We start from the raw sequence: 15742 nt of genomic DNA on the forward strand, positions 1-15742 counted from the left end.
TTCCTGCATTGCAGAGGGTTGGACTAGATGACCCTTGGGTCCCTTCCAAGATTCTATGATTTTCAGCATCACTGAGGGAGACTACATTACTTATGTATGTAGTTATAGATGAACCCTTAGCTGTTGCTTTTTAAGGTAATAAAATAATTAAGAGCCTAGAAATTCAAAAATGGTGTTGCGGAGGTGTTGTAGAAAGTCAGGCCTCCATCTTGTGCCACATGTTAGGGAATCATCCAGTAGGTGCCACTTAGCCTTAGCCACTAGACGGGCCACTAGACCTCCACTTACTGTTTACCAGAATATTCTTTGTAAGGGGTGGGATCTGCACTTGCTTTGGGCCTGCTAAAGTGTTTGGACATATCACGTACCATGATTGCCTTTCCCCTCTTCTCACAGAGGACTGTTATTCTACATCTCAAACTGTTTTGGAAAGTTCTCAGAGTTTCAAAATAGATTTGCTAGGTGACATGGGGGATCTGCTGTTTGAAATGCAGAAACCCAAAGTGTTAGGTGCTACAACTAGTTGTGTGATTCTTTGGAACTTGGCCACAGTTTTCAGGTAAACATCATGTTTTGGAAGAGTCACTTTCATTTTACATATAGAAAGGAATATTGATTGCAAGGAGTTACATAATTTTTTAATAGCTGCCACTAATCTTCATAATTCAAGATTGGGTTCTCTCTCTCTCTCTCTTTCTCTCTCTCTCTCTCTCTCCTCCTCTCTCTCTCTTAATTGGGATGGTTGTTTAATGTTTCTTGAACTGGAACACATGCATCTGCAGCCATCAGAGTAACTCTGTTGGATGCCTGTCAAGAAAGAATACCATCATATAAATCCTATGTACACGCTTGTGTTTCTAGGATAACTATGGAAACAATATGTAGATTATTGGACTATCATACTCGGCCGATTAGTGTTTAAGCATTAAGAGTGTCACACCCAGGAAAGAGCAAAAGAGAACAATGATTTTAAAGAAAGATTGAGTCCTTAATAGGACGAGTCCAAAGGAGCTGTTCAAAAATTACTGCTTTAAGAAGTCTGAAATAATGCCATTCAAAGTAATGTTCGGTGCCTGCCATCCACGTGACACTCCAACTATGTTTTTAAGACAAACATGTACACACACAAACTCACACACCAGATAGATATTGCCAGCTATTGCCTGGATAGCTATTGTTTCACTTTGGTTTTTCAATAATGGCTTTTTGTGCCTGTCAGACTAATGCTGCCTACAGTCAAAAGCAAAGCAAAAATATTGCCACCTCCTAAATAAATATGTAAATAAAAAACAGTGATTTGCCTTTGGTCGTTGTGCAGGACCATACTCCAAATGTGCTGCCTAAAATGTAAACAGATAAAAATCTCAAATGAGTACCAAATCTTGCGGTTATTTCTGTTTCAAAGTTTAATTAAGTCAGGGGAACAAGCTGGTTGCTAACAGAGCATCGGGGGCTATAGTGAGATCTGACCGTTTCTAGCATGTTGGATTCCTGGACAATAATGGGGTGCTAATTTTGAAAGCCTACACCACTGTCCCAAAAAAGATGTTGTAGAAAATCAGGCCTCCAGCGGTCCTGGCAGAGCCCAGACTGACCCTTGCAAATGAAAATAATCAAAAGTAATTAGAAGCGTGCTGGATTACTCCTCGGAGATCTGAGCGAGAGAATAAACATGCCGGAGCCCTTCGAGCCACTGCAAAGGGCCCATGTCTGAGCTGTTAGGTGCCCTGACCTTGTCCACATAAAGATGTGATTTATGAAGTGCAGGGCACAGCAGCAGGGGCTTCTGTCTTCTCCAGAAGAACCAAATTACTGAGGTGGAGATTAACATGCTTTCAGTTGGGCCCATTTCCAGACCAAGGGAGATTTTTTATTCAGGAAGAAAGAAAGAAAGAAAGAAAGAAAGAAAGAAAGACCCCTTTAATTTCCTCTCTTCTCTCTCTCTGTCTTTGGGGCTGTATGGAAAAAGAAGCCGCTAAGGTTTTGTTAGTTAGGAGGGAGTTCATTAAAAAGAATGGATGGGATATATAAATATGTCTAAATATGAATTGGACAAATGCAGGTTTTTGCACTCCTTATTGGCATCTTATTGGCAGGGGGTTGCCGCATCTAAAACTAGGTCTGCCTCTTTCTTAGTTAATATAAGGACAAGTTTGCTAAAATCTTATCTGGGCACTGGTTTCAGAAAGGGTCTGCTACTAACTTTTAAAGTGAAATAGCGCACAGTCAAACCAGTGAGCTGCCTTCCTTTCTTTCCAACTTGGAATCTAGCTTTACTGAAAAGATAGTGGTGAGATTTTAAGGTGAGCTTGTTATCCAACGACTATGGTATTTAAAGAAGAAATAACTCTGCTACCAGCTACTTGTCTGAATTCCAGCCCCCCCTTCCCCTTTCAGCGCTGTCCGCTTGCAGAGCGGCTGTCCTCCCCAGGAAGCCTATTAAAAGTGGACAGTGCAGTTATTTCATCTGGCTTTGCCTGGGCTGCTTTTCTTTTTGCTTTAATGATGTGCTGGAATGCACCATACCCATAGGGTCTCCATTAGAGGAACTTTTACTTCGGGGACAGCCATGAAGTTTAAAGGCTTAAAAGAGGCATCAGTTTACATTCTGGTGGGAATAGCTAGCAGACTGCAGTACTTATGCCTTACTGCCACTACTATTACAGAGACTTATTTAAAATAAACAATTGCTAAAAAAACAAAAAACTGGGATGTACAGCCAGTGGCTTTTCTGGGAAAATTTGGAACTCTGAACACATCACAGAGGTGTCTGATAAAGACAAATCCAAGGATGCGTTTGGATCTTTTTCAAGCAGTGAGAAAACTGAGCAACATGGAACATACTCTGAAAAAAGGAGCTCTTTTTTCTGGGAAGCATCCCATGCTTCAGGTTATTTGCAAATGTACCAGGACTTACCTGAAAATGAGGGAAGCTGTCTCCCAAGTGTTCCTTTTGACCACTAAGGAAAAGAAATTGCATTAGGAACAAGCTGCCCTCTCTTCACCTATAATCATGTATTGCAATTGTAATGCTACAGATAATAATAATAATAATTAATAATAATAATAAATTTTATTTCTACCCTGCTGAGTTTCCCCAAATAAAGCTGCCTAAAGTTTGTCTCTTGCCTCTGCCATGAACTTACCATGACTACTCAGCCTACAATACAAGAATAATAATACTGACCCATTTACCTAGGGGTTTAGTGTAAGAACAAGGCTTTGGCTCTGAGGTTCAGTTCCAAGGGCCTTCAAGTGGTCCCCTCACTGTGAGAAGTGAAGTTAGAGGGAATCAGGCAGAGGGCCTTTTCAGTAGTGGCACCCACCCTGTGGAATGCCCTCCCACCAGATGTCAAAGAGTTAGACAATTATATGATTTCCCGGAGATATTTGAAGGCAGCCCTGTATCAGGAAGCTTTTAAAACCTATTGTTTTGTTATATTCTTTTATACTCTGTTGGAAGCCACCCTGTGTGGCCACCCTGTGTGGAAGCCACCCTGTGTGGCTGGGGCAACCCAGTCAGATGGGCAGGGTACAAGTAATAAATTGTTGTTGATGAAGTTATAACATGTATAGAGCATTTTGAGCTATCTGAATCATAATATAAATGTTAGATATCATGCAAACTATTAACTGTAGAGACTGATATGGGAGAGACATGTAGGTGGGGCAGATGAAGGTGTCCAGTTTTGCTGCTACAGGTGCATCATGACATTTATTCTCTCTGTGTTCCTCCCAGCAGTTATTCCTCCTCTGGGATACAATGATTGTATCCTCTGGGATATGGTTAAGGGAAAGACAGAGGAAAGGGAGAGATAATGATAACAAAGGATAAATGTGAGAAAATATAGTATTGCTGATAACATCTGAACAATGAATCTTTTATAGATCTTTAATAGCTATGTCACCAACACATCTTTGATGTAAAACATTTCATAGCGTGGAGAGCCAAGGTGATTTGTGAATTTCTTTCCTCTAAGGCAGACCTGTGTGAATACATACAGAAGAGGGCTTAGGTTACCTGGGAGTGGTTTGCCTATAGCACTCAATGGTTCATAGCTGAAGTGAGTTCTGCAGATTGAATTGCTTACTTCAAACTGCTCATTCTCTTACCTGCTGTTAAGGAGTAATTCATACATTGCCAGGTGCTCATGCCTCATGGCTTCTGCCATGCCACTGCTGCTAACATTTGCATCCAGGAGTGAGGCCAAGTGCAGAATCCATTATCAACAAGCCTAATAATGGTGGAAACTTGCAATATGCAATAAGCCCTGAGGTTTGGAGTGGCATAGTTGGCACTGGAGGGGAGATGGTCTGTGTGAGCATGCTGAATCACATGTAAAGAATGAATGTTAAAGCTGCTACAAAGAGGGCAAGGGCTGCAGTGTTTGAATCAGTATGTATGCAACGCTTGTAAGCTGCCTTGAGCATGGTTTGAACTGTGGAAAGGCGACATACAAATAAAATTATGTATCCACGTATGATTAAAAAGGATAAAACCTCCATGTTCCATCCAGTGATCTTTGGAGGAAGGCTGGGATCCACATGCAATTAATAATAAAGCAGTAGTATTTGTGTTGTTCCTTCTTTTGTGACAGTTGTAAAGTTCTTAACTATGCGCTAATGTGTATTAAGGCATAAATCCTATGGAAACATAGTTGGGAATAAGCCCCGCTGAACACAATGGGACTTCCTTCTGAGTGAACCTCCATAGAATTTATGCTGTTAGCATTGTAAGGCTCTTCCTGCACCCTTCATTGCTAGTGGATTTAGCTAATTGCTGTGGAGGATGGTCATGTGCATTACATCACTTACTTAAATATGTGTTAAGCGACACCTGCTGCATTTGAAGGTCCTCCTGATCGTTCTGCTGAGTGCGCTTCTGAACTTCTGCCCCAAAGTCCTGCCCTGACAGCACCACTCATTATTGCCACCACTCTTGCACAGCAGGAAATGGAAAGGGGGGGGCGCTTTGGCAGGCCAATCCAGGGCTAACTCAATTCTGAGAACCGCAGGATGGTAACTACCACCCATTGTGATGGGCTTCTATTTGGTGTAAACTTCTCTGTTGTGCAGTTTTCATGATGGATGTAACATGCTGGTTGTACAAACCCATGCACTGGATGTCAAACTGGTATGTGCTTTTTTCTATCGGTGTAGCCACAGCCCAGCAAAAATAGAATAAGGTTCTACACACTAACCATTGATAGTGTTCAGACCAGTGCTCTTTTTTTAGGGGGTACTTTTTAGGGGGCACTTCTCTTTAGTTGTTGTTAAAAAGTGTGACACTTAACTGTAACAACTACATGGTGAGTACTGGCAACTATTTTTCTAGGGGGAAATCACTGGTTCAGACCTTTCAAATTCTGATCCCTCTTCCAGCTGATTTAGAACACTTCTGCTAAACTCACTGTGTTCTTCTGTTGTTACAATCACATTGTAATTTATACTGTAATTTACACATAGACTTTACACTGGCTTCCTATTGCACTTTGAACCAACTTTAAGACTAAGGCTGATTTTTAGAGCTCTCTCCACCTCAGCCCAACTATATTTCTTCTACATGGCTCCCTTACTATGTGTTCTGCCCAAACTGGTCTGCTGTTGAGCCCCTTTGGTCATCACTGTCTCTTTCTCCCTTTCCTGCCTGTGTTCCTTATGCCATGACACTCTAGAGTAGCCACCCCCTCTCTAGTCATCAAGCCACTACCCTTTCAGCAACGGGGTGAGCTCCCATTGCTCTGTCCCAGCTTCTGCCAACTTAGCAGTTCAAAAGCACACCAGGGCAAGTACATAAGTAGGTACCACTACTGTGGGAAGGTAAACGGTGTTTCCGTGCGCTCTGGCTTCTGTCACGGTGTTCTGTTGCACCAGAAGCAGTTTAGTCATGCTGGCCACATGACCCAGAAAGCTGTCTCTGGACAAATGCCGGCTCTCTCGGCCTGAAGCAAGATGAATGCCGCAACCCATAGTCACCTCTGACTGGACTTAACCGTCCAGGGGTCCTTTACCTTACATTCTTCTTATAAATCTATCACGTATGGACACATTAAGCCTCATGTGAAAATGCTGGAGGCTAAAATCCTGAATATATTTACTTTACTTGGAAGTAGGCCCCAATCAATGGGACTTATTTTGTATAAACTTGGTTACAGTCACGCTGCAAAAGGCCACAATGGCTAAATGGCTGCATATATTTATCTAGAAGTAAGTCCTCCTGACATCACAGCTCTCCAAGTTGTATGGTGGTTGCATTTGCCACATTCACACTGGTGAATGTGGTGGGTGCTCCTACCTTGGAGGTTTGTAAGCAGAGGTTGGAGGGCCATCCACCATGTATGATTTACTTGGGATTCCTGCATTGCAGGGGGTTGGACTAGATGACCCTCGGGGTCCCTTCCAACTCTTCAATTCTATGAATATATCTTAGGTGAACTGCACAACTAAAATGCACTATATCGGAGAAGGTGAAGGAGGAGAGTCTCCCAAGGAGAAATGCAATAACCCTGGTCCTTCCTTCCTTGCGTTGCATTGGCATGATAATAATATCAGCCTAACCCGCCCCGCAAGGGCCAACCGCGGGGCTAAAATGCCGCTGAGGAGGAAAGATGGGGCAGAAATGTAGGAAGGCCAAGTACATTGCGAAGTTCCTTTGGGGTGGAATCTGCATCCTACTGAAAGCAGTGGCAGAGCTCCCATTGCTTTGAGTGGCTCTCGATTGCACCCTTGGGGAGCAGCACTCAGCCGATACCTTCCACTCTCAGCAGCAGCCAGCCACCGCCTTGGCTCCAGCGCCTGGATGAAAAGTACCTGCAAGCTACGAGCCCGACGCGGCTTCGTGTTGCTTTAACACCAGCGCGCGACGCCATCTACTGGCCAGGAGCCGCAAGTTCCCTGTTTTCCTCCTTCCAAACCAGGGCAAAGAAATAATAATACATTGGGCTGTGTGGGTATGTGTATAAAACGTCCATCCTTTCTATGAAATCATGATTTAGCCAGAGCCTGTTTCTAACCCTCCCCTGCCCCCCCCCCGCCCCGGCTTCTGTGTGTTTTATTCCCCGACGTTTCCTCCTTTTCGCAGCTCGTTTGTTCAAAGGGAGAAGGAAGGTGCGCGCTGCGTGGGATCGGTGGCGTTGGAAAGGAAGCGTCCTCCTATCAGGACCTGTGATCAGGCCTATGTGGGCTCGAGCAATCAGTTTCCCAGATTACTTGTATTTAATACACAATGCATCATAAAACAAATCCCTCATCCTGACAGGAAGAAAATAGAACAGCTCATAGCTCGAGCTGCTCCAATTTATGGCTAAATTTGAAAAAAAGAAAAAGGGGAAAAAGGAAGGAAAGAGAATGAGGAGGCACCAAGAATGGCACCAAATTGCGCGAAGGCAGGAAATCAATAAGGACAGCAAAATCGGGACCTGGGGAGACTCCCGAACTTAACCTTCCCGTGAAAGAACCTTGGGACGTATCTTCTGTGAGAAGATGTTATTTACAAAGCGTTTGGTTTTGCCCAACTGCTGGGCGGGAGGGTTTTCTTCCTCTCCCCCCCCCCCCGCCCCTCCTGGAACAATAGCCATTATCTGAAATAACAGTTCAATGTCACAGATAACAGGCCTCGGAGACGAATTAATCATCATCTTTTGTCACTTTCTCCTCCGGCCCCCGATGGCCCCGCCCTCCCCTCTCCTAATCTATAAAGTGAGAATTAGATTTGCACTTTAAAAAAAAGAAAAGTTGAGTGGCACCGGGAGGCGAAGTGCGGGGTTTCCTCCCCGATGTTTGTACATGTTCGCATTTACGAGACGTTAGCTGTGTATCCAAGCGCCACACACTCCTGTGAGCGAGCCGCGCCTGCTCCCCCTCTTCATTAATCAGGCTCCCTCTTGCACGTTTATGTACGTGTGTATGTGGCAGACGCGCATCGCGGCTCCTGTTCATCGCAATTCTTCTGAATCTGCATCAAGCCCAGAGCTGAAGTTGAACTCGCTGAGAATCTGCTGACTTGGGTCCGCGACTTTGCTCTGCTTAAACCGCTTTGCTGTCCCAATATGTTTCAAATACAGAAGCCAAGACAATATCAGAGGGAGAGAGAAAATAATTAATCCTGCAGCTAACTAGCTCGCCCTTTCATTCGCCAATTTTGTTTAAAAACAATGGACGCTGTACTTGATGCTGTTTACGTGCTACATTCCCCAACCCCCCCAAAACGTATATTGACGATTACCATGGTCGTGATGTGATATGTAGGAAAGTCTCAAGAGGAGCCAAAATACATCTTAACTATTTGTTTTCTAGGTTTTTATGGGAGAAAGCTTTTAGTTTCAGAGCTGTTTAGAAACCTGTACCAGAAATCTACTAACGAAGTCTCAAAATTAGAAGGCTGATAACTCCAGCCACACTACTCATTTCTCCATAGTAAACACACTACTCATTTCTTCCTAGTAAAGTGTCTTGCGAAGCACAGAAAACGGTTGTGAGATGGGGGAAAGCCGTTTGTTGAGGATTGCGTAAAGGTGGCAAATGTAGAATTTTATTAACCTCTCTTCTGCTTAGGGGAGGTGGGGATGAATTTATATATTTCTCTATAGATCAATCACACCCTTAGAGCCATTGGACCAACCAGTTTTCGCTTTTCTAAGTAAACAAACAAGCCCACTTATTAAAATACTGAACTTCAACTCATTTCGTTATTGCTACCGATACTAATTTGCAAAAGAGCGAGAGAGCTGCTGATTTGTGTAAAACTCTCCCTAAATAAACATTCCCAGAGAAAGCGCCGCGTTAAGGGAGTTGCACTTTCTCTGAATACAACAGAAACAAAAAAACAAAAAAACTGAGGTGGCGATGGGGTTTCTTTTCCCCCTTTCCCCCTTCCCTGCGAAAGAAAAAGGGGGGTGGAGAGGAGTAAAGGGGGGGGCTCCTTCCGTCCAAGATCTCCCCATTGGCCGGTGATTACATGGATGAAACTGACATGTTTAAAGGGGACGGGCGCATCCGTAATCAGTCTGCCTGGCTAGGACTTCTGTCTGGGCGACCTTCTTGTGACCTCTCTCGCCAGAGGAGGCTGCTGTCACTTTAAAAATTTACTGAAAGAGGAGCCTCTGTCTGGCTTCCGATCGGCGAAGAGGTGGAGAGGGTGGGGGGAGATACCTCTCCTCTCCTCTCTCCCCCCCCCCCCCCCACTGGCCGGAGAGAGCGCCTTCTCTCATTAAAGAGACAGCTCATGAAAGAGAACCGCCTGGCGGCTGAGGGTTGCAAGAAGGGATCTGGGGAGGTAGTTTTAAAATATATATATATTTTTTTAAGCGCGCGCGGGGTGGGGAGCCTTTCCAAAGAGAGTCTGCGATTGGAAAAGAAGCTCTTAGGTCTGAAGAGGTGTGCAGTGTGGGGAGGAGAAACCTCGCTCTTCCCCCCTTCTTGCCCCCCCTTACACACTCTCTCTCGCTCAAACCCTTTTCTCTCCTCCCTTGTGATCAAGCGGCAGAGAAGTGAAAAGGAAGTTATTTTCTCGCTCTTTCTCTCCCTCCCTCTCTTCCCTCCGCCTCCCCCCCCCCATAACTTTCTTGACGCAACACACACACTCACACACGCCCTGCAACCCCCGAGCAGCCGGAGGGCAAGCGAGGCGATGGGAAGAAATTAACACGCCGGGCTCCGAATCAATGGGGACAATTAAAGCAATCGGCGCGCGTCTCCTGGCCCCCCCTGCCCCGCCGCCGCATCCCCGCCGCTTCCAAGCCCCGCCACCAGCTCCCTTCCTCGCCACTTTCGCATTGAATATCGCGCACACATACACACACCCTACCCCGCAATAACGACCCCCGCTGCCACCACCGCGCCCCCTCAAGGACCCGGAGAAGTTTCCAGGCGAGGAGAGGGGGGAAAGTTTTCTCCCCCCCGATCCCCCCCCCCCAAATGCCGGAGAAGGAAATCGGACGCTGCAGGAGGCAAGTCAGGAAGCTGCGCCTGCGGGACTCCACCGGGTTGCAGAGGCGACACTCTTCTTTGGAGAGCGGCGGCGGCGAAAGGGCGTGTGGGGGGGGTGCGCGCGTGCAAGCGAAGTCAGGGGGGGCGGATCTCCTCTTGAGATGTTGCTGGCAGCTGCCTGAAGGATTGATTGCCTCTGCTGTTATTATTTCATTATTATTTTGCAATACGCCGCCCTCCTTTTTTTTCCTTCCCCTCTCCCACTGAAAGGAAGGGGTTTTGGGAAGCAGCGGACCTAGTGATCTGAGTGGGCCAAGGTAAGAGGAGCCGTTGCCAGACGATCGCTCAAGCCAGCTAGTCATAACAACAACAACAAAAAGTGTGTTTCCATGTGGCCCGGGCACTTTCCCCCTCGCCTCTCTCTCTCTCCCTCGCTCCTTCCCTCCCTCGGTGGCGCGCTCTCGCTCTCTCTCTTTCCTGGGTTCCTTCTCCAGCCCCCTTTGCAGATTCCACTTGCAAAGAAAACAGAAACAAACCTTAAGCTGCGATCTTCCTCCCCACCTTCCCCGCGCGCTCAGCGGCTCTCCTCTGTCTCCGGGGCAGAGGGACGGGGCGGGGGGCAGTGCGAGATGCGTGTCCGGGATGGGTGGTGGGGATGCCTGTCTGGCTGTCCCAGGTAAGATGGAGCTGACCCAGATCGAGAGACTTGCCAAGCAAGATTTGGCCTCAGGTAAAGGTTACTTTAGCCATGTTGCTGTAGTAGTCGCGGGGTGCGGAGAGTGAAAGAGCAGGCATCTGCAATTGCAGGTTTGTTGTATCACTGTTTCTGCAGTTATTTCAGAAGTAAATCAATTAAATGTGAAACGAGAATAAATGGTACGTGGCTCTCGGAGCGTTTGTTGCATTTTCAAGAGGCTTTAAGTGTTGCTTTTAGGGATATTTGAGGAGGAGTCATGTCGCAACCATACTTTTGCTTTGCTTAATCTTCCAGACAGAGTGAGGAGTTCTATATCTTTTTTTCCCTTTTAAAAATAACCAGCAGGAGTTAAGCTTAACATATTCCACGAAAAAAAAAGGCAAAGCACTCACTTGACATCAGATCGGGTAAGGAAGGAGGCAAGCAGGGGAAGCGAGCGATGTTAAGCGCACTAAGTTTTACGTCTCTACCGAAAGTGCACCCAAATGTTCAAACACAACGGCTGAAAGGAGGAAAAAAAGAGAAACAAACTTAAAACCCTGGACTTGAACTTTACACTTCAATAGCTGAATTAATTCATTGGTGACAGTTGGAGTTGCAAGGAAGTCAACACGAAAACGAATTATATATAAAGGAATTAGGCGTGGAGCTGGGAAGCTTTTCCTTCTTCCTCTCCACGTGCATCCCCCCCTCTCTCCTCGCCACATTTCCCGGAGCTCTCTTGATTAATTTACCTTCTGAACTTTGTATGGACATCTGAACCGTTGGATCGCTTAATAAATTTGTGGGAAGAGAAAGGAGTCAGAGGGTTTGCGTGTAGAGGGAAACAAGGGCTTGGAAGCAAGGCTCATCTTCTTCCCATAACCTTTTATTTTTCCTCTGCCTTGAGTTTCAGAAAGGGGCCCGAATCAGCGAGCACTGGCCCTTGCAACCAAGCGTCTGCTACTGCTTCTTTGCTTTCTGCCAGATCTCAGTGCCATTTATTTTAACCGAGGACACCATAAGGACTCTGCTTTGGAAACAAGTGTTTGTCAATTGTACACCACCGCTGAAAGGGCTGGTTTTTATTTTGTTTATTTTGTTTTCTTCCCCATGACCCAATTGGAGGCTCAGGTGATGAGGTGAGGTTAGTGGGGTCAAGGTTAGACTGTGAGACTTGGCGACTCAGAAGTCACATTTTCTTTCCCTATGCAATGAAGATTTTTGACCAGAGTGTTTACCACTGCGTATGTAAAGAATCCAACACCTAGTTCACCTAGTGAGATTGACTTTGAAGTGACTTCCCCCCTGGCAATCTCCAGCAAATACTCATTTATTTATTTTCTTTTAGCAAATGAAACTGGTGGTACCCTTGTTGCTCTTAAGTGCCTCACTGGTTAACAAAACACATGAGAGGCACTTTCTTCGTACCTCTTGCTTTGTGCCCTCTGCTTTGTCCTCTTGAAGTTTGTGGGGAGTTAATGATCTAAAGCTACTTCTGGGTGATTACCTGAACTCTTTGCTAAAACTGCTCTAGGGCTATGGAAATGTGCCCTCCAACTTTTGTCTTTAACCTTCAGGTGGACCTAGATAAAGCAGCTTTCCCACTGGGTTCATTTAATTCCTGATTTGGAGCTGGTAGACCAGATTGTTTGGTCCTTGATAGGAAACTTCCTTTAGGTTTTCATTAACTAAAATGATAAATAATACCAGGACGTTCAGTTTGGCGGCCAGAACTGTTTGTTGTGGATCTGAACATGTGTTCAGATTCTTTCTCTGCAGTTTCTTCCCCTTTCGGTTCTTTTCATACACACTTTGTATTGGGGTTTTTTTCGGTTTTAAAAAACTTTCCACTACCAGCTGGTTAGCATGCTTGCCATAAGATAGGGGAAATGTTCTAAGATGTATATTTTCACTTTAAATATTGCTCAGTTGAAACCTCAGGTTAGGCCTGTATGCTGGCAATTTGTGAAACTGCATGTATAATAATTAGCCAGTTATCATAATATTATTCTTATAGGACGGTGTTTATAAAGTAACCACCAGCAATCACATTAAGTTTGTTTATTATCCACATATCTGAAACCATTTAGGGGCATGTGCTGAACATAGCCACATTTCGAGCAAGTGTTTACATTTTATTGCATTTATTTTCTTTGGTGTGGCATAAGAGGCCCTATTATTAGCCAAATCCTGCAATTTGCTTTGATTAAAGAGTTGTGATTCAAGGTTTGCATATGAGAGGGATAAATGGAACATTAGGAGAAAATTAATTCCTCGAAACCTAAACTTTATTTAGTATAGACTTTTGAACGGAAAAGGCTTTATTAAAGATGGTAAACACAGAATGCTAAAGGGCAACACCTTATATGTGGTTAATCATTTTTGCATCTGTTTGCTGATTAACAAGTTAACATTTCATAAAAATGATTGAAATCATGACTGTTCCCTAAGCTTGCAGCACTTAATTAATCTGTTCTTATAGTGATTATTCCACAGCATTTTGATTCTACAAAACATGTTGGGGGGAATGCTCTTACAATAGATTGATTGCTCCTTTAATTATTAGGCTTGTTTAAGCTAATCATTTTTGTGAAGTCTACTGAAGAAACCTATTTGTTTGTTTTGAAGAGCTGGGATTTCTTTTTAATTAGTACAACTCGGACCAGAAACAAAACACAACATCAATTTATTGTTTTGTATTCTTTTCTTTCTAGATCTTGGATGAGTATTACAATGTGAAATTCTGCATTGATGCCAGTCAGCCAGATGTAGGAAACTGGCTGAAGTATATCAGATTTGCTGGATGCTATAATCAGCCCAACCTTGTTGCATGTCAAATAAGTGATCAGGTATGTAGTGAACATTTACTGGGCTTACTTTTAAGAGCTTTATGATATCCTTGGGAGGAAAAAAACAGAATAGCAGCCAACCTAAAGTTGTGGACGGTGTGGTCTATTTGCTGTTTAAGCGTACATAAATTGAAAAGCACAGATGCGAAAAGCAGAACAGAGGTGGTGGTGGTTGCTTTTAAAGCAGCAACAGCATATGTCTCCCCTAATGTTTGTCCACTTATCCTTATCCTTTTTATGTCAAGCATGGGTCATGATCTTTATATCACCCAAACATATTTGAAGTGGATATATTCCTCTTTGATGCTAATATTTTCTAGCTAATTTTCTGGTCAAATAGGGCACCCAATTGTCAAGTTGAAACTTGTGAAATACTCTTCTGTATCAATCTCAGTGAAGAAAGGTGTAAAAATAACTTCTCAAATATCCTCTATCAGCTACCTATCAATATCCAGACATATTTTCCCAGTCATTGCACATTTTATACCCCTCTTTCTGAAATAAATAATATCATTTCCCATTTTTTCCTTGGTAATTTACAGCAGTAGTAGAAATTTCAATCTGTATAGGAATGGGATGTTAATTACATTTGTTCCTTTAAATAGCACTTCTGGAATGCAGCCAGATAAAATAATGAAGGACATTTTGCTTTGAAACAGTATAATGCTATATTATTCATCTTTGCATCCTCTCTTCTCCAGGCTCTGCTTAACTTGTACATAAATGTAAAATAAATACAATAATGCGATTTTAAAAATTAATATAGTTAGAGGATTTGAGGACCATTGACTTTTAAAGCAAACACTAAACTGGTTAGAGCAGGGGGCTATGGATTATGTTAGTATTTGATGTCAATAAAAGCAGTGCAATCCTATTAATGTCTACCGAGAAGTAACCCAGGTAAGCATGCATAGGATTGCAGCCTAAATTGGGTAGGTTGGTTATAACATTGATTTAATTGCCTTGGCATGACAGGGTAAAAGAAAAGAAAAAATCACAAGTACGCACAAAGTTTCAATTAGAAACAATTATTTTCAGTGAAATTATTTACCTTGATATACTCAGTGTTTTTATGCTCTGCCCTTCGCAGAATTTCACATATTTACAAATAACACAAGTAAAATCTTTTCCAAATTGGGGTCAGATATCTTCAAGCCCTGACTTCTTAAAGCCTCCATATTAAAGGCATAGAAGATTGAGCAAACAGAATTGGCCACTATTGGTTTTTCTTGCCGACCACATGGTTCAAGTAAAGAAGCAATAAAGGCCATTAGCAAATGAAATATACATTCTGAAAGTTGCAGTCTGGTTTGCAGAGAAAAATGATCCATCCTGAGATTGTGCAGCCGCTTACAGAAAGGAAACGCCAGTGTTGTGCTCAATTTATTTTTACATATAGTAAAGCTTGACTGGGGGAAAAGAAAGTGAATTTAGTAAATAAATCCAAATGGATTTAAGGGGGCAATTGCTAAGGGCTTGCATCTTGATAATGTTCTAAAAATAACAAAACATATGTCAGATTTAAACAGAAATATGTTTAAAACATCTAACACTTGCTCCAACCTATGCACACAGTTTGGAATTAACATCACAGAACTCGTTACTTTTTAATGTTTACATTTTTCACAGTTGGTAATGGCACCTGTACTACTGCCAACAAGTTCTTTTCCTAATTCACTGGAGAGGTATTTATTTTTGCACCATCCTGCACCGTTTGCAGATATATATTTATATAACTGATTATTCTTCAAATCTGCAAATGACAAAAACCACTTGCCCTTTGTGTAGTACACTGCACAAGATACGCAAGGAACATGAAAAATAGATTGAAAGTTAATTTGTATCTCTTTACATGGTCAACAATTACACATACCTATTCTAGTACTTAATAGCATGGGCCACAGGCCACCAAATACTAATATCATAAACACATGATTGGAACTCGGTCCCTTTACTTCAAAGTAAACCTGTTTAGAGTCAAGGTACAAGTTGGTAAATGTCATCTCAAGCCTTAAAGTGAGCTTTCCATGCGGCAAGCCGCCTCTTCCATTGTTTTACCTCAAAGTGGGAGAGGTAAAAGTAAATTAGGACAGATCAAACTGTGAAATTGATATTGTGTGTGTATAGATGCAAACTCTCGAAAAGGATGCTTTTTCTACATATAATGTGTATGGATACATATCACTCTGGGTTCTAGGCAGTCCCACACACCACAAGGAAACCTCTCTGATAAGGCATTAAAACGGAGAGAATACATTCAGAATTTGCAGATGACTAGAGAGAATTT

At 43.3% G+C, this 15742-nt stretch overlaps 1 protein-coding gene and 1 long non-coding RNA gene across 51 annotated transcripts in view; one reads left to right on the top strand and one right to left on the bottom strand.

Moving 5' to 3' along the window:
• The window catches only part of MECOM (MDS1 and EVI1 complex locus), a 457532-nt gene that overhangs the window by 366408 nt on the left and 75382 nt on the right, over positions 1 to 15742 (top strand). For 26 of the 50 annotated variants that reach the window (XM_083441880.1, XM_083441883.1, XM_083441879.1 and 23 more), the window contains one exon: positions 13321 to 13455. In XM_083441880.1, the coding sequence (XP_083298006.1) occupies positions 13321 to 13455 (135 nt within the window). Of the gene's footprint in view, positions 1 to 9108; positions 9275 to 9469; positions 10245 to 10339; positions 10658 to 13320; positions 13456 to 15742 lie in introns of those variants that run through there. The other 24 variants (XM_083441891.1, XM_083441885.1, XM_083441892.1 and 21 more) reach the window with 18 other exon arrangements.
• LOC310678499 overlaps positions 14496 to 15742 on the bottom strand; it is a 99931-nt gene continuing 98684 nt past the window's right edge. The window contains exon 3 of the long non-coding RNA XR_014511780.1: positions 14496 to 14864. This is a non-coding gene — a long non-coding RNA (uncharacterized lncRNA). The remainder of the gene's footprint in view (positions 14865 to 15742) is intronic.

This window comes from Podarcis tiliguerta (genome assembly GCF_965153285.1).
Source record: "Podarcis tiliguerta genome assembly, chromosome: 5".
Taxonomy (NCBI): Eukaryota; Metazoa; Chordata; class Lepidosauria; order Squamata; family Lacertidae; genus Podarcis; species Podarcis tiliguerta.